Raw genomic sequence first — 19,625 nt, forward strand, 5'->3', positions numbered from 1 at the left:
TTACAATAATGTATTAACACATCCATTTTTTTTTTGTTTGTTCCCTTGGCCTTTTTGTTTGTGTGCCTTTTTGACTCATTTTGAGACACAGTCTCACTGAAGGCAAGAATGAACAGGAACTCCATATGTGGCTTGAGCTGACTGTGAGCTAGCAATTTTCAGCCTCCAGAATGGAATGCTGTGATTAAAGAGAGACCTGACTCACCATGGCTGAGTCATTTTTTTTTTCTGGCAGTTTTGACAGTTGAGCCCAGACCTTCTTGCATGGTAACCACCAAACTACCTCCCCAGCTCCGTCAAATTTTGTTTTATATTTGTTTTGCTATCAGCATATTTGGAGTATGCTTGTGTGTTGCAGCAAGAGCATCCATAGGATTACTTTGGATCACACAGTGCCTTATTTATTGTTTCAAAATTCTTTTTTTTTGGCTAAATAATATTTTATTGTACACACACACTCATACACAAGCTCTTCGTTCATGTATTTCTTGGCAGACACTTAGGCTTAACATCTTGGCTGTTGTAAACACTGATTCAATAAATGTGAGAATGCACCTATCACTTTAACGTATCTACTTGATATTATTCCGTAAATAAATAATATTTATTTATATTTTCTGTGTAAATAAATAAATAAATAAATATTTGCCTTTCTGAATGGGGATTGAGCATCTTAGCCAGAGTCCTCCTTCCTGATTAGCTTCATTAGGTGTACAGATTTGAGTATGTTTATCCTATATTATATGTTTAATATCCACTTATGAGTGAGTATACACCATATGTGTCTTTCTGCTTCTGGAATACCTCACTCAGGATAATCTATTCCAGTTCCCACCATTTACCTGCAAATTTCATGATTTCCTTGGTTTTTATCGCTGATTATGTAGATGTACCACAATTTCTGTATCCATTCCTCAATGAATACAGGTTCATCTGGGCTGTTTCCAGCTTCTGGCTCTTACAAACAAAGATGCTACAAACTTGGTTGAGCAGATGTCCTTGTTATATACTTGAGTGTCTTTTGGATATATGCCTAGGAATGGTGTTGCTGGATCTTGAGGAAGCTCTATTCCTAATTGTCTGAGGAAACTCCAGATTGACTCCGCTGCTGGTGGGAATGAAAACCGCTTTGGAAATCACAATTCTTAAAAAGCTGACAGTGATTGGACCAAAAATTAGATATTCCAGTAGTTAAGCACAAACAAATTACAAATCAGGGTTAAAGCCATCATTACATTTTTTTCAACAGAGTTAACAAAATGTAACTAAAAAGAAAAATAAAACTTAAAAAAAATCTCAAATATATAAAATGCAATGATTAAGAAACATAAAAAGTTTAGTTAGTATGTTTATGCAATATGCTAATTTGTTAAACTGAAACTGTATTGAAAAGAAAATTGGTAAACCTTAAAAAAAAAGATTTTAATTTTCACTTATATCTATAGGTTTGAACATCAGTAAATACGGGTATTAGAACTCACTTGTGAAGGCCAGAGGTTTAGAGCTGGTATTACAGGAAGTTGTGAGCCACCTTCTGTGAGTGTTGGGAAACAAGCTTAGATCCACTGTAAAGTGATCTGCACTCATAAAACCTAAGCCATCTCCTCATCCCTCTTCTTCTTTATTTATTTACTTTTGATTTTTACAGTTTATTCACATTGTATCCCCAGCTGTAGCCCCCTACTTTCCCCTTCCTAATCCCTCTCTTCCTCATCCTTCTCCTCCCTTGCCCCTATCCCTGTCCACTGATCAGGGAAGTCCCCCCTTGCCTATCAGATCTCATCAAGACTGGCTGCATTGTCTTCCTCTGTTGCCTGGTACAGCTGTACTCCCTCCTGAGGATAAGGTGCTCAAAGAGCCACCCACTGAGTTCATGTCAGAGACAATCCCTGTTCCACTTACTAGGTCACCCACTTGGAGACTGAGCTGCCATAGGCTAAATTGTGCAGAGGTTCTAGGTTATCTCCATGCATGGTCCTTGGTTGGAGTATCAGTCTTTACAAAGACCCCTGTGCCCAGATGTTTTTGTTCTGTTGCACTTCTAGTAGAGCTTCTGACCCCTCCAGCTCTCTATATCTCCCCCTTCTTGCATGAGATACCCTGCACTCTGCCCAAAGTTTGGCTATGATTCTCAGCATCTGCTTTCATACCCTGCTGGGTACAGCCCTCTTTGTTTTTCATTCAAAAATGATAAATTGTTAACTACGTTTTTTTCTTCTTTATTTTTTAATTAATTTCAATATATTCACATTGTATCCCAGGATAACCCCCTCCCTCATCCACTCCAAGTCCCCCTTCCTCCTCATCCCCCTGTCTTGCAACTCATTCAGTCCACTGATAAAGGAGGTCCTCCTCCCCTTCCATCTGACCATAGCCTATCAGGTCTCATCAGGACTAGCTGTATTTTCTTCCTCTTTGGCCTGCTAAGATTATTCCCCTCACAGGGGGAGGTGATCAAGGAGACATCCACTATGTTTATGTCAGAGACAGCCCCTTAATAGGTACTTAGTAGGTACTTAGACAGGTACTTAGTAGGGTACCCACTTGGACACTGAGCAGCCATGGGCTACATCTGTGCTGGGGTTCTAGGTTATCTCCATGCGTGTTGCTTGGTTGGACTATCAGTCTCAGAAAGACCCCTGGGCCCAGATGTTTTGATTTTGTTTCTCTCCTTCTTGAGTTCCTGTCCCTTCCAGGTCTTTCATCTCCCCCTCCTTTCATTAGATACCCCATACTCTGCCCAAAGTTTGGCAGTGAGTCTCAACATATGCTTTGATACTCTGCTGGGTAGAGTCTTTCAGAGGCCCTCTGTGGTAGGCTCCTGTCCTGTTCCTTATGTACTCCATCTTCTGATGTCTATCCCATTTGCCTTTCTGAGAGAGGATTGATCATCTTACCAAGGGTCCTCCTTCTTGCTTAGCTTCTTTAGGTGCACAGATTTTAAATTTTTATGTTTATCCTATATTATATGTCTAATACAATAATAATGTTCTATATGAACATATTATTATAATATAATACTATTATGTTATAGTCACTTATAAGTGAGTATATACCATGCATGTCTTTCTGCTTCTGGGATACCTCACTTAGGATGAACTTTTCTGGTTCCCACCATTTGCCTGCAAATTTCATGATTTCCTTGTTTTTAATTGCTCAGTAGTATTCCATCGGGTAACTATACCACAATTTCTGTATCCATTCCTCAGTTGATGGAGCTCTGGGTTGTTTGCAGACTCTGGCTATTATGAATAAAGCAGCTATGAACATGGTTGAGCAAATGTCCTTGTTATATATTTGATATATACTTGGATATATTTCTAGGAGTGTTATAGCTGGATGTTGAGGGAATACTATTCCTACTTATCTGAGAAAGTATCAGATTGATTTCCAAAGTGGTTTGCAAGTTTACAATCCCAACGGCAATAGAAGAATGTTTCCCTTTCTCCACATCCTTTCCAGCATGTATTGTCATTTGAATTCTTGATCTTAGCCATTCTGATGAGTGTAAGGTGAAATCTCAGAGTCGTTTTAATTTGCATTTCCCTGATGACGAAGGACTTTGAATATTTCTTTAAATGTTTCTGTGCTGGGAGAGATGGTTCAGCCGTTCAATGCTAAGCTCACAAGCATAAATCAATTTGATACCTTCTGATTCAATAATATATGGAAACTGGTAACCTTTTATTCAACTAGGGTCACTCTTATTGAATGTTTTATAATTTACTGGTTTATTTCACTTGATTGCTTTGGATTTAGATCACAGATCTGCTATTCTTTCAGTTTTCAGTGACAAAACATTAAAATATATTTCCCCTGACAAAAGAAATCTTAAGTCTGAGAAGACAACAATGGACAAAGAGGAGCACTCAGTAATCTACATCATTGATGATAGTGAAAAAGAAGAAGTTGTTGAGGAAGTGATAGAAATAAAAGATGATGATGTGGAGTGTTCAGCAGAGTCCACTCTAACAGGTACAATAAATACAGTTCTGAGTCCTGGTGGTATTCCACACTGTATATTTGTGTTTGGGGGGAGGGGCTTGGTCAGAGGGCAATGTACAGGATTTAGGTTTCTCCTTCCTCCATGAGTGTCTCAGAGAAGGATCATGTTGATTTCAGGCATGGCATTAACCTTTGCTACCTTACTTCCTAAATTATTTTACCTGCCTGGTTCATTTGATTTTTACATCGGTGCTTGAATTAGAATAAAAGGCTAGTATTTTATTATTTTTTTTATTTTTATTATTAGTTACATTTTATTAACTCTGTATCCCAGCTATATCCCCGCTCCCTCATTCCCTCCCAATCCCACCTTCCCTCCCTCTGCTCCTCCCTGTCCCTCTCTAAGTCAACTGATAGGAGAGATCCTCCTCCCTTTCCATCTCACCCTAGCTTATCAGGTCTTATCAGCACTGGCTGCAATGTCCTCCTCTGTGGTCTAACAAGGCTGCTCTTATTTGTTCATCATAAGCCTATATCAAAATTCTAGGAATGCATATAATACCTTGACCTTGCATTTCACACACATCACTAAATTGAAATAACTTACAGTGTTACTACCTTAGAAAGACATAAAAAGATATTAAACAATACAGTCATAGATTATGATTTATTTCATCTAACTTTCAGAATAATACTTTGAATTTATATTTTCCTTTAAGATACAATATTGGAAAAATGCCTGAAAGAACTGCAAACAAAATTACTATTTTATTAAAATTAACTAACCTAGTATGTTTAAATTAAAATGTTTTTCATTTTTTTTTGTTCAATGCAGAAAAATGTGAAGTACTTGGTAGTACTGAGAAGGCATTGGTTCCTCCAAGAAGGGATGAAGATACAGGGTAATATATATTTCCTTTCCTGCTCGATGAAATATATTTATACCTGTAATCCCAGCACTGGGGAGGTACAGGCAGGGGGATAAGATTACTCAGTGATATTATCACCTATATAGTTAGATCATGGTCATCTTAAGATAAATGGGTTCCTGATTTTTAAAAAAGCAAAAAAAAAAAAAGGGACTGCCTTCTACATAATCTGATTGGCCTGCTCTTTGATCACCTCTCCCTGAGGGGGAAGCTGCCTTACCAGGCCACAGAAGATGAGAATGCAGCCACTCCTGATGAGATCTGATAGAATAAGATCAGAAGGAAGGAGAGGAGGAACTCCCCTATCAGTGGACTTGGGGAGGGGCATGCATGAAGAAGGGGGAGGGTGGGTGGAATCTGGAGGGGAGGAGGGAGGCGCTTATGGAAGTATTCATAGTGAATAAAGTGTAATTAATAAAAATTAAAGAAGTGGGAAATAGTAGGTTATGGAGAGGACAGGAACCCCACAAGGAGAGCAACAGAACCAGAAGATTTGAACACAGGGGTCTTCCCAGAGATCCATATTCCAACCAAGTACCAGGCATGGAGATAAACTTGAAACCCTGCGCAGATGTAATCCATGGCAGTTTAGTGTCTAAGTGGGTTACATAGTAATGGGAAAAGGGACTGCCTCCAACACAATCTGATAGGCCTACTCTGTGATCACTTCCCCTTGAGGGGAGAGCAGTCTTACCAGGCCACAGAAGATGACAATGCAGCCACTCTGGATGTGATCTGACAGACTAAGATCAGAAGGAAGGAGAGGAGTACCTCCCCTATCATTGAACTTGGGGAGGGGCATGCATGACGAAGGGGGAGGGAGGGTGGGATCAGGAGGGGAGGAGGGAGGGGCTTATGGGGGATACAAAGTGAAAAAAATAAAATTAAAAATTAAAAAAAGGAAAAAACATAAAAAAATAAAGAAAAAAGCAAACAAACAAAATATTCAGGAAAAAAGCAATAAAGAAAGAGAAAAGTTTACTTTGATTATCTATCAAGTATTGGATATGTTATTTCACATGTGATATTTCTTAAAGCCAAGAATTTTATATTATAAACAATTAATTCAAAGGCTTGTCTTTGGTAGAACTTAGGATGAAACCTAATGCATTGTACATGGAGTAAATGCTTGACCAGTGAACTAAACTCAGAGCTTTAATTTCTTTACAGACATGAAGTAAAGAATAAGCTGGAAAAAAATTGGAGGTACAGTTTTTGATGTATTTGCATCTAGATAATTTTTTAAAAACTAATCGGTGTTAATGTACTATAGGATTGCTAGCTAATGCTTTATTCTCAGTGATAGGATTCTACGCAAATTTTTTTAATTAGAACCAGAAAATCTCTTAGTTAACATTTTTCCTTGATAAGAAAAGTAAAACTGATACTTTTGGGTATATGTGACTTAAATGAAATTACAGAAAGAAACATATATGAGAAAAGTTTTTTATAATTCTTTGCATTAATAGATTTATATATACACATCATTATACACATTGCATATCAATGTTTCATTTACTGTATTCTCTAGTAATCCTCCTGGGTTCCTTTCACCCTCCCAACTTCTTTTTCTTTTAAAACAGCATCTCTACTACTGCAACAGGCCTCCAGTACTTCATAGGCCCTCAGAACTTAGCACAGCTGAGGCTATGATAGAAAACCATTCAGGCCTTGAAACTCAGCAATTAGGCAGAAATCCTCTTGTCTTAGTCAGGATTGCAATTGATGTGATGAAAAACCATGACCAAATCAACATGGGGGTGAAGGGGTTATTTGGCTTCCTCTTCCACAACAGAGTTCATGATCAAAAAGAGTCAGGAAAGAAACTCAAACAGGGCAGTAACCTGGAGGCATGAGCTGCTGTGGAGACCATGAAAGAGTGCTGTTTACTGGCCTGCTTCTCATGGCTTGCTTAGCCTGAACTATTCTTTTCTCTTCTCTTCTCTTTTCAATTCTCTTCTTTTCTTGCTACATTTCTTTTCTTGTTTTTTTTTTTTTCTTTTCTTTTTTTTTTTTTTTTTTTACTTCTTATTTTTTATTTAGCTTACCATGAAACTTTTGCACATCAGTAGAATAGTAGTTTTTGGAGAATGCCTTAAACAGTTGTAGCATGTTCATGATTAAATCTCCTCATTGCTGAATGTTGCCTGAGGAGACTCCTGTTCTGTTGTCTGGGGTTTTGTTTGTTTGTTTGTTTTTGTGTTTGCCTTTGTTTTCGAGACAAGGTTTCTCTGTGTAGCCTTGGCTGTCCTGGACTAAGTTTGTAGACCAGGCTGGCCTTGAACTCACAGGGATCCTCCTGCCTCTACCTCCCTGAGTGCTGGGATTACAGGAGTGCCAGGCTCTGTTCTGTTGTCTTTGGTACTAAGAAATTAAATTTTCTGAGCCCCTCTAGATCCTTAATGCTGATGCTTAGAAATTATTTTGTTTATCTATTTCCAATGAATTAGATACTATAACTACTTCCTCCCCCAACTTCTATCAGCAGATTAATTTAACTTTATTTCAAGAAAGAATTAATTCTTAATCTCTAAGCTTCATTTCCATATTTGAATTGTTTCCTTTCTTTTCATTTACTTTCCTTTCATTCTTCCTCTTATAAAATAGTTTTTTTTTTTTTTTTGATAGGGTTTCTTTTTGTAGTCTTTGCTGTCCTGGACTTGCTTTGTAGACCAGGCTGACCTCAAACTCACAAAGATCAGCTTGCCTCTGACTACCTGATTGCTAGTATTACAGGCATGCACCACAGCACCTGGATGGCTCAGCCTGAATTTTTATAGAACATGTGCCCAGGGATGTGTAGAAGTGCCTCTGTGTCTCTCTGTCTCTGTATCTGTCTGTCTGACTCTGCCTTTGAATCTGTCTCTGTCTGTCTTTCTGTCTGTCTGTCTCTGTCATAATGCTCCATTTTAAAGACTACTTTATTTGGGGTATTTAGGCCTTTATCTCCCTTCCAACTCCCCATCCTGAAGTGGAAAGGAAAAGTTAGTAGGTTGAGAGGTCCCTTTACTTCTCCCATCTGTTGAGGGTCAGTGGGTCTTTTGGGACTATAACAATCTCCATCAACTAGAGACACAACTCTCAGTGTTCTCCATGACTCTGTGCCACAAAGCTTTTCTCTCCATCTGTCTCCTCCAAACCAGCACACCCACTGTCTATCTCTCAAGTCTCTCCAAACTTCTACTTGTCACATGCCAAAATTTCATTCCCTCAATTTATATCCTCAGGGTCCTGGATCACACCTTTCTCTGTGCCTCATATGGAAGGCATTAGGTAGGCCATTACCAGCTGGCAAAAACCACAAGTAACAGGAGTGGACAAACCATAGCCAACTAAAATAACACACTTGGGATTAAAACAAAAACATATTTAGATAACATAACTGAATTAACAAAGAAAGCAAAACTCCCATTCCTCTCCCCACATCTCTGCTTCTCTCTCTTCCTGGACCTCCCTCTTTCTGATCTGAGCATGCTGCCATAAATCACTGCTTAAGAAAATGCCCAAGATTTGGCTATGAGAGTCAGTGTTTCCTTCAGTAACTTAATAGGTAGATTCATTCAGAGGAGCCTACCCTCTTTGGTAGGCTTCTGCCCAGCTCCCTGTCTCCTCCCACTTCTGATGTCTATACTGTTTGCCTTTCTAATTGAGGATTAAGCATCTTCCCTGGGGCCCTCCTTCTTGTTTAGCCTCTTTAGGACTATAGATTTTAGTATATTTATCTTATATTATATGGCTAAGAGCTGTATAACATGTGTGACTTTCTGCTTTTGAGTTACCTCACTCGGGATGGTCTTTTCTAGTTTCATCCAGTTGCCTGCAAATTTTATTTTATTTTTATATTTTCTTTGTTTTTAAGTGCTGAGTAGTGTTACATTGTGTAAATGTACCACATTTTCTTTATCCATTCTTCAGTTGAGGGACATCTGGTTTGATTCCAGCTTCTAGCAATTACGAATAAAACTACTACGAATATAGTTGAGCAAATGTCCTATGGTAGCAGATGATGAGTCTCATAGCCAAACCTTGTGCAGACTACAGGGAATGTTATGGTAGAAGGGGGAGATAGAAGGGCCTGGATTGACAGGAACTCCACAAGGAGACCAACAGAGGCAAAAAATCTGTGCCCAGGGGTGCCCGCAGAGACTGAGGACAACCATGCATGAAGAAGCCCTAGACATCCTGCTCAAATGTAGGCTGCTCAGTCTCAATGTGTGTTCCATAGTAAGGGCAACAGGGTCTGTCTCTGACATGAACTCAGTGGCTGGCCCATTGATCATCTCTCCCTGGCTAGGGAAGGTTTGCCAGGCCACAGAGAATGAGGATCTAGACAGGGCTGATGATAACTGATATGCTAGGGTCAGATATCAGGGGAGTAGGACCTCCCTTATCAATTGATTTGAGAAGAGGAATAGGAGGAGAAGGAGGGTGGGCAGGAAGGGGAGAAATAAGGGAGGGGGTTGCAGCCTGGATACAAATTGAATATATTGTAATAAATAGTAAATATTTTTAAAAGGGCCTACAGGCTTGCCTACAATCCTATCTCATAGAAGAATTTCATTAACTGATATTTCCTTCTTTCCGGTGAATTTAGATTAGGTCAAGGTGACATAAATCTAGCCAGACCATCTGTCAAAACAGCAACAAAGGCAAAATTGGTGATTCCAGGATGTGGTGGGAAAGTCCTAGTGAAAAATCCATACATGTACTAACCCTGCTATTTTTACTTCTCTACTTCCATGTTTGTGAACAGAAATATGCCAACTAGGATATGGGTTTTTGCATAAAAGGTTAAGGAATGTAAGGCTCAGGTGGCCTTCAATTTTTCTTTTAATTTTACTCAATTTAAAAATATTTTCAGACAAGCTCTCACGATGTAACCTTAATTTGTCTGTGATTCACTACTTAGCTATCCTTGAACTCAGGGATCTGCCTGCATCTGCCTCCAAACTGCCAGGAATAATAGTGTGTGACAACCACACCCAGCCTGGATTCTGGCTGTTTAACAGGGTGGGTTTTATTTGTTACAAAAGATTAGTTACAAAAGTAATACAGCCAAGCATCCTACCAAGTACAGAGTATTCTATAAGCTAAAAATAATAATAATAAAGTTTGTCTTTTCTTCTAATTTTTCCTTGGGAAAGAAATGAAAGTTTTATCTTATTTTATTATTTTGTTTATTAGAACATTTTTATGATCCCTAAAACATACAAGACTATCTCCAGTAGGCAAATCAGAATTCTGTTAATGCTAGTATTTCTCATTTACAGGAACACAAATGTTTCAGATTTCAGGATTTTATTTGACTTTGGAATATTTGTATGAACATTACTGATTGCGTATATCTAGTCTGAAAAGCAAAAACCTTGAGTGCAGGAAAATATGACAAGCTTGAGGAATTTGGTTGATACTATTTTGTAATTTTTTTGGTACTGTAGAATGGATTTTACCTGTTTCTTCATTTACTTTTATATTTGGGAGCAATAACGTTTTCTTTAACTTTAAGTATTAATGAATATTTTTTTTCAACATAGATCACCTTAGCAGTGATGCTGTGGAAAACAAAAGAAGAATGCAGTCCTATATTAAAAGTGTAGTCAAAGACTGCAACAGGAATATCAAAGAACACTGGAAAGTTCATCAGGAGGAAATGTAAGACTTAATTTCTTTTTTCTTTTTAATTTATATATTCACTTTACATATGGATCATACCCTCTTCCTCCTGTCCTTCAGGTTCCATCCTGCACTCTCTTCCCTTAATCCCCCTTCCTGTTCTCCACAGAAAACGAATGCTACCACGACTAACCCACCCCAGAACATCAAATTGAATTAGGACTTAGTTCAACTTCAATTCTATGAGGCCTGGCAAGGCAGCCACATTAGATGGAAGGCTTCATTTCTTTAGAGCCACGCTTGTATGATTTATAGTATACATTGGCACCAATTACTCCATTAAACAGTCTATAGAAAATTCTTGGCTTTATTTTCCTCCAGGCTACTGCTTGTAATAACTTCCTGGACTGTGATATATTTCTGGGAATCCTGGGGATATCATTGTTTTTTTTTTTTTCCTTTTAAATAACAAATTATGAGGGTTATCTTGTTCTGCTTTGTTTTGCTTTTCAAGACCCTTTCTCTGTGCAGCTCTGGATGTCCTGGACTCACACTTTAGACAAGGCTGGCTGTGAACTGACGGAGATCCACCTGCCTCTGCCTACTGACAGCTGGGATTAAAGGAGTGCACCACCACTACTCACCCTGAGAGTTATAAAGTTATAATTTTTTTCTTCTTATTCTTACTATTTTACAATTTATTCACATTGTGTTCTGCTTGTAGCCCCCTCCCTCATCTCCTCCTGGTGATACCCTCCTCCCTCTTCTCCCCCCTCTACCTCTCCTAGTCACCTGATAGAGGAAGTCCTCCTTCCTTGTTATCTGTCCCTTTCCTATCAGGTCTGAAGGGATCCACTTTCTCTGTAGCCTAGTAAAGCCAACCCACCTGTGGGAAGTGATCAAAGAGCAGGCAGCCAAGTTCATAGCAGAGACAGTCCCTGCTCCCTTTACTAGGACACCCACATAGAGACTGAGCTGTTTATAGGTTACATCTGAGCAGGGGGTCTAGGTCCTCTTCCTGTATAGTCCTTAGTTGGTTGATTCATCAGTCTCTGCAGGACCCCCAAGGCCAGCTTTTTGATACTCTTGGTCTCCTTGTGGAGTTCCTGTTCCCTCCAGGTCTTTCTGTCTCCCTCTTCTTTCATAAGATTCTTAAGATGCTGTTCAAAGATAGCTATGGGTCTCAGCATGTGCTTCAACACTCTGATGGGTAGAGTCTTTCAGAGGCCACCTGTGGAAGGCTCCTGTCCTGTTCCCTATCTTCTCATACTTCCAATGTCTATCCTGTTTGCTCTTCTGAATGAGGATTAAGCATCTTCCCTAGAGCCCTCCTTGCTGTTTAGCTTCTTTAGAACGAATAATTTTAGTATGCTTATCCTATATTATATGGCTAATATCCACTTATAAGTGAGTATATCCCATGTGTCTTTCTGCTTCTAGGTTACCTCAGTGAAGATGATCTTTTCTAGCCCTCATTTGCCTTCAAATTTCATGATTCCTTTGTTTTTAAATTGCTGAGTAGTATTTCATTGTGTAAATGTACCACATTTTCTTTATCCATTCTTTAGTTGAGGGACATCTGGGTTATTTCCAATTTCTGGCTATTCTGAGAGACATAGCCAGTGACAAACATCATGTGTAGCTTGAGTTTTGACATGACAGTGTTAATCATTTCTTTCTTTTTTGCTTCTTAATAGAATTTTTTTCAATCCTTTTTTTTCAAACTTTTTATAATTATTATAAATTATTCACTTTGTTTCTCAGTTGTAGCCCCCTCCCACATCCCCTCCTTGTCCCACCCACCCTATCCCTCCAGCAGTTCACTGATAGGGGTGATCCTCCTCCCCTACTATCTGATCCTTGCCTATCAGGTCAAATCAGAATTCCTGGATTCTCTTGCTTTGTGGCCTAGTAAGGCTACCCCACAAGGAGGAAGGTTATCTTTTTTAAAAAAGTCATTTCTGTTCATTCTAGAAGTACAGTAAAAGGTAGGTATCATCGAATCTATTCATTTTTATAGATGTTTACAAGATAGAAAACTTCAGTTTAATATTGTAAATCATGTATGAATTTTGGGAGAGTTAAGCATTCCCTTGTGATCTTGGGTTTACCAAACTAGATTTAAAAAACTGAAGTGAAATATTTCTACTTGGAACTCATATATTGTTGATATTATAGCATTATTCAGTAGAAAAAAAATGAAGCAAAACTGCTTGGAGATGGAATGATTTTTTCTAAAATTTATACGTATATGACATTTATATAAACATACATAAAGACAGATAAATGATTAAATGTTCTTATTAGTCGATAAGCCAGCCATATGAAAACACAATTTAATTAGTTAAGAAAAATATTTCTTGAATCAATATAAATCTAATTTTACTTTTTGTTTTCCCACAGGAATATTTACTTTGCTATTATGTCTTCCCTTTTATGTTACATGATACATAATGTGGTAATTTAATTTTTCTTTGACATTCTCTTCATCTTGATATGTAATGTGACATTCGTTATTATGTTTTACAGGCGGGAGTTTAAAATGGAATATACTGAGCAGATTATAACTGTGTTTCAGCAATGGGATTCTGATATAATGCAAGTTGAAGACCAAGAAAATGAACTAAATGTTGGTTTCACAGTTATTGTTATAATTAATCTGTTATAACTAAGTGTCAAGTCAAAATAGAGAAGGTATCCTTGCATTAGGAAATGAGCCAAGTTTGGGGATCTGTTATTAGCTTTGTGTTCTATTCCTGGTAAACCAAAAATCACAAAAACATAAACACACTTAATGTTCATAAAGGCCATCTGGCTTCTGATATTAGTTGAGATTCTTGTAATTTCAAGCAACAGAAACTTGTAAAGGAATAAATGAAGGATGACTGTTTTGTGTGAAATAAATCAGGGGTGGGTTTGTTTCAGACATAGTTGAATGGTGTGAGGGATGCATTACAAGATATTATCTGAGCTGTTTCTGGGTCTCAGTGATCTTGCTAGATTGCATATCTGAAATCTTCCAATGTTAGACTCAACTACAAATTTATTAGCTTCAGTTAACTGAGACAGTCTTTCTCAATTGCCCTGGCAGAATATTCCTATGGAGGAATATCACTGAACTAGTTTTGACCATTTCCCAATTTCTCAAATATACACTATAGTCAGAGTATGGTTTACATGGTTTTCTTCTGCTGCTCTTCATGCTCCTCTCCTGTCTCCCTTGTCTCAAATTCCCTTTCCTTCCTTCTTTCTGTCCTTCTCTTTCTCCTTGTGAGTTCATGACTTAACTCAGAGCATTTTGCAAGTAGGCAAGCACACTTTTACAAAGCCACAGTACCGAGTCACAATCATTTTCCCTCCTCAGTCAATAAGTGTGGTACTTCGCTGTTCCCAGGCTGATGAAAACTAACCCATTCATATAATTCAAGGCACTGATTACACTTCCCATTTGTGTCTTTTCACCATTTTGTCTTGGAAAATCATTTTTGTATTACATTTGAGGTCCTGATTGTATTCAAACAGTCTTGGGGTTGGAAATCAGTCTACTTACAGAATATTCAATTTGTCACACATGTGACATTCAGTGGACAGTTAAATAAGCCACTAGTATGTGAGGATGAAGTCAAGAGGAAGCCATTTCTTAAGGATAAGAAGTTGAGAATTGTTAATTTAAGGTAATTTTTAAAGCATGAAGATCAGATGAAAACATCAAGCTGTTACTGAGGGTATAAGTGAAAAGTCTCAGGGCCAGATCCCTGGACGTTTTCACTGCACCGATTCTCAAGGGTGAGAGTGAACTGGTAAAGCAGATTGAGAACAAATTATTTATTAGGTAGAAATTAAAACTACTCCATGTAAAGGAAGCCTTTTGAAAGGAGAAAAAATTATTACTTTCACAATATACCACTTCTAGGTGAAATAAGGTAGATTTGAAAATATAGACGTCATCATAGGTGTTCTGAATCTGAATGAGTAGATTGGGAAAGTGAGCACAAACTTGAGAAATAAATACAAGACATAATAGGAAAAACTGTGATAGCCTAAGGAGTAATACTGTAGTTTTTGTTGTTTCTTGGTGGTTTTAAGACATGAGACATATATTTAAAAAGAGGAAAACAAGGATAATTGCTGAGTTCTTAAGAATGGGGTATGTGAAAGATTGAAATTCGTAAAGAAGTATAATACAGCTTTGAAAATGGAAAGCAGAGCGTAAAACGTGGCATGTACAGTTGGAGGTGGGTGGTAGATCCAGTGATGAGAGACTGAATATTCTCTTTGGATCGTATCTATGTATTCCATGAAATAAGGCCATAAGGATGTGAATGTGCTGTCATCAGGGAGATTAGCTAGAGCTGAGGCTTCCAAACTTGTGATTTAACCAAGTAAATTCGAGTCAGAACAGAGTAAGATTTATATGCAAAGAGGCAATGTTAATGATTGGTTATAGCATTTGAGGTTGGAAAAAGAAAACTGAAAATAACAGACATAGGGGCAACAGTAAATAGAAGGTAGGGTTCATGAATTTTTGGTCTTGAAGGATTGCTCACCCATAATACGAAAATGAATAAGCTAAAGTGTAAAGTGTGTTAGTATTATCTCATAATATGTGGAGAAAGAGTTTTCATAATACTTAAAGCTTAGATTCTGGAAGCATAATATTTTGGATCTGATTCAAACTTCAATAATAGCAAAACTTGGAACAACAGACACTGTACCATTGTAACTCAGTTTTCTCATCTTTGAAATTAAATGGTGAGGATTTCCTTAATAAGGTTCAAAATCATATCTGCCATGGAGTTAACACATATTTGCCATTACCAGCACTATAGAAAAATGTGTTATCAACAATGGCCAAATACAATGTACAAGTATTTAAATGAGTGGATAAAGTAGGTTATAGCACAAAGTCATTGGTGAAGAATAGGTTAAGAAATTGAAAGGACATAGTGATTGGAAAATCATATGTGTGGACATTACTGGAGTAGTAAGTTATATCTTGAATATTAAGAATTTCTGTTCACTCGCATGAGCTGCATGCTTCAAATCCCAGCTACTAGGGATCCTGAAGCAGGAAGATCATGAGTTTCTACTGTTTTGTGCAGTGTACAATCTGGCTTTGAAAATCCTACTCCATGACTTGGAGGATGATTTTTGCTGGTTAGTGGTAAAGGCACCTATTGTGTAAACTTAGTGATAAAAAGTACCAAAATAAAATATTGACGGCATTTATTATGAAAACAATTCCTTTTAAGGAATGCTTTTAAAGATTAATTTAAAGGGATGTTTTGAGTTTAAAATTTTAGTCCAGGGGATTACCTTGTTGTAGTCTTTCTTTAGCATGAGTGAAGCCAAGAACAGCATTAAGAGCAACAAATTTCATACTTAATTGTTATTACCCAACTTCCCATTTATACTTCTAGGGTATTTTTAATCATCAAGAGAAGACTTTTCAACAAACTAGAATGCTTCAGACTGACAGCCTGAAAACAGTTAAGCAGGCAGATGATGAGTTCTTAAAGGTATGTCATAAGTTTTAACATCATGCATTCTCTTAACACATTTCAAAACTTTACCTATTTTCCATTATGAATAAGTGACTGTGAATGAAGTGATGGCAGATATTTTCAAATTTTTAAGGAGGGATTATTCAAAACAGGAAATGTTGAGACTTTTTATTAGAAATGTGCTTAAGCATCAAATGCATAATATAATAACATCATAACTATCTGTCTTTGTGTATCCAGTATTTGTTAAATAAGAAAGTGCTTAGTTGATATTGTCCAATATTTTGTTTCCAAATGTATTAAAGAAGCATTTCATGATATAATAGATTTTAAAATAATTACAGGTACCAAAGTATTTTCATATAATCATAAAAGAGAGTCTAGAACACAGAAGGTGAGGGTTAAAATGCCAGGACTGAAGAAATGGCTCTTCTGTTAAGAGTGCTTGCTGCTCTGTCAGAGGATTGGAATTTGCTTCCCAGAACTCACATCAAGAGGCTCACAAGTCCAGCTGCAAGACATAGGACACTCCTGGTAGCCTCCTTGAACACCCACGTACTTGTGTGTACATAATAGACACCCCCCCATAAATAAATGATAAAATTTTTATAAAAGTTGTAGCGTTAAAGGATTTTATATAAGTAGATAGACATATCAAGGTCCAAACAGTATTAAGACACTTTGAAAGAACTTTATACTCATTTCTATAAACATCAAAGAGCGAGCCTTAAGTCCAATTAGAGAGCTGTTATTGCCAAGGTTTTCATGCCCCTACTGCACCTTTAGAGTTATCATACCATGCTGGCAGTTGTTGTGGTTCATGTTCACTGTAGCTAAGTAGGACTGTTGGTTACCTCCCTCCTTTTAAAACTTTTCTGCCAACTTCTGGTACCATGAAAGCTAGCTCCCAAGGAGGAGGCTTTCAAGTCAGATACAGCTTGGATCCTCTGGGTCTGGGCCCAACCTGCGCAATAGACTAGTTGAGTTTTTTAAAAAATCGATTTGTATATTTAGCAGAGAATTGGTTCCAAAGCTATCTAAAACATTACTTTCTGCAAATATAATCTGTAAGTTCCTGTTCTATAAGATCCCTTCCATTTACTACATCTGCTCATTAGCCTCATCTCTGTACGTAATTGCTTTATCTAAACCCACAGGCGATGGACTACTATTCTTTCCCTAGAATGTTGTTAATTTTCGTATTTTTGAAACCGTATTCTTTTGCCAACCTACTTGGAATTGCCCCGTTTTCTACACTGTAGCTAAAAATTGATTTATTTCCATTCCATTTATGAAGTGTTTGAATAATTTTGTTTGCATGGGTTTTCTTTTTGCATTGAAAGTTGTGAGCTACTTTGTCATTTTTTTAAAGTCTCTCCACACATTTACATAACAGTACACCTTAAGTACTAGGCAAAAGTAACATGTTAGTTAATTAACTTAATTTTTTCAATAGATATGGAAGCACGGGCAAATGATGTCAGTTCTGGGAAGCCTGAGAGAGAAGCATGTGATGATGGAGTGTAGCTTGGGCTAAACACTGTGATCCTATAAAAAAAAAAAAGTGTACCAAAATGTAGTTTTTGTTTTATATACCTCGGGAAAATTCTTTTAATTCTTGTAATTATCATTCACACTGACTGTTAATCATAATAAATAAACTATAAGCTGATACTTGAGAACCTTTTAAAAAGTCATACTCATACGTACTAATTGCACTTTTGGATTTTCTACTGTTTCTAATTCTACACATTTTTGTTCTTTCTCCCTTTTTAAGTATTTGGTCTTATGTGGCTCACACTGGCCTTGGTCTTCATAAATACCTGAGAACTCCAAATCCCTCTGCCTTCACCTCTCTTCTGCTAAGATTACAAGTGTGTCCCACTGCTTTGTTTACATTGTGCCAGGGATCAAGTGGAGGGTTCATTCATGCTGGGCAAGCACTCTACCAACCAACATAACTGCCCAGCTCCACCCTGCTTTTTGAGACTGGGTATTACTATGTTGTCCAAATTAGTGCTAAATTCTTTATGCTCTCAAGTGAGCCTTTGGGAGACTTGGAGCCACACTTTCTTTTTTCTCCCTCTAACCTTAACATCTCACTTGACTATTAATTCACACAGAGTGCACTCACACAAAGTACACTACTTTCATAATGTTATAATTATCTTTGATTCACTTGTTCACAGACACACGTATATATATATAATATGGGGTGAATTTGGATATATTCCAATGTTTTTATAAAGATGGAATTGATATTGTATATTATTAGAATATGAAAAGATTCTTAAGTTTTAAAACTATCTTGAGAACCTGTGATGAAAAGTTGTTTTGGAACTAAAGCATTCTTTTGTGCTTTAGGTTTTGGAGGATTTGGAGAAGAATTATACCAATGTACTTAACAGTATACACAATGAGTTTCAAAAGCAGAAGACTTTGCTGCAAAGAAAAATTACAGATGGTTAAATATTGAATTGTAGAAACATGGAAGAGTACAAGTACCAAAATATTTTGTTTTGCTTAAATACAACACTTCAAAAATATTATTCTGGTGAGTTGAGGAAAACAAGAACCTGAGCGATGTAATTTGTATTACTTAAGACATATGTCTTTCAAATTGGACTGTATTTTATACCATCTTTGATCATTAGCTTTATAAAATGCAGTACCTCTGTTCCTGTTGACTTCCAAATAAAATCTCTTCAGCTTTTTACCTGTGAATGCAAATTTTTCTACAATGTTAATTATCTTTTATGAATAAAGATTTTGTAAGGGATGCATGGCATGTGGACACATGCCTTTAATCCCAGCACTTGGGAGACAGAGGCCAGTGGATGTGTGAGTTCAAAGCCTGCTCTACAAAGCAGAAGTTGCTTGAGACCAACAGTAAACACGGGTATTTACATTACAATTCATAGCAGTAAGGTCCATGTCATTCAGGGCTACATAGTGAAACCTTGATTTGAAAGAGAAGAACAAAATGTAGGTTTAGGATTTAGAATAATTCCTTTTTTATCAGTCACAAGGCACAAAGGATGAGGCAGTGGGACACTAGGCAACATCTAACCCCACCTCATATTGTCAAGTTTCCACTGGAGAAGATGAGCTAATCCAGACTTACTTATAGAACATAGGTAAGACGTTACTGACAGAAATATTGGTGACCACAGGGGTGACCACACAACCTGCTGCTTTGTATAGGATTAGGGAAACACACAGGTACATGTAGAGCATAGACAACTTTGAACCTGACTCCACTCCAGCACACAGCTTCATTTAGATGACAGAGTTTAAGTCTCAATGCTAGTGCTCAGTCTCAGTTTTCAACTAAAAACTCAGGGACAATCCAGGACAAAATGTGCTCTGGTGACTTAACACATGTCCCAGTTCTGCTCTGTCCCTGAGCAGAAGGTTTGGATGGGCAATGGAAACTTAGACGCTGTCAATGTGTGAGTGATCCTCCTTAGGACTCCATGACACAACATCAAGCATCAAAAGATGAAGGTCAGGAGACAGCAGTTGTAATACAGGCTTGAGTTCAGAGGGCAAATAAGAAGCCAGTCCTCACAGGAAGGCAGCTTGTTTTGGTTTTCATTATCTTGGTTATTGAAAATCTTTTGGGCTATTTTGA

The 19,625-nt window shown here is 37.5% G+C and overlaps 1 protein-coding gene across 1 annotated transcript; it reads left to right on the forward strand.

The window, feature by feature from the left end:
* Window positions 1–3,851: 3,851 nt before the first annotated feature.
* On the forward strand, window positions 3,852–18,460 carry LOC129676367 (synaptonemal complex protein 3-like). The gene is made up of 5 exons (XM_055606722.1): window positions 3,852–3,975; window positions 10,409–10,526; window positions 13,017–13,116; window positions 15,908–16,006; window positions 18,356–18,460. The coding sequence occupies exons 1-5, from the start codon at window positions 3,852–3,854 to the stop codon at window positions 18,458–18,460; spliced, it is 546 nt and encodes a 181-aa protein (XP_055462697.1).
* Window positions 18,461–19,625: the final 1,165 nt, after the last annotated feature.

The sequence above is a fragment of the Psammomys obesus genome, unplaced genomic scaffold, assembly GCF_907164565.1.
Source record: "Psammomys obesus unplaced genomic scaffold, mPsaObe1.curated_primary_1811, whole genome shotgun sequence".
Lineage (NCBI taxonomy): Eukaryota > Metazoa > Chordata > Mammalia > Rodentia > Muridae > Psammomys > Psammomys obesus.

What these genes read in the sequence shown, in the direction of transcription:
- LOC129676367 (XM_055606722.1), top strand. Translation starts at nt 3,852, where the DNA reads ATGGACAAAGAGGAGCACTCAGTAATCTACATCATTGATGATAGTGAA. An exon ending in AGCAGAGTCCACTCTAACAG is followed by an intron (nt 3,976 to 10,408) that starts GTACAATAAATA and finishes TTTTCAACATAG; the next exon opens with ATCACCTTAGCAGTGATGCT. An exon ending in CAGATGATGAGTTCTTAAAG is followed by an intron (nt 16,007 to 18,355) that starts GTATGTCATAAG and finishes TTTGTGCTTTAG; the next exon opens with GTTTTGGAGGATTTGGAGAA.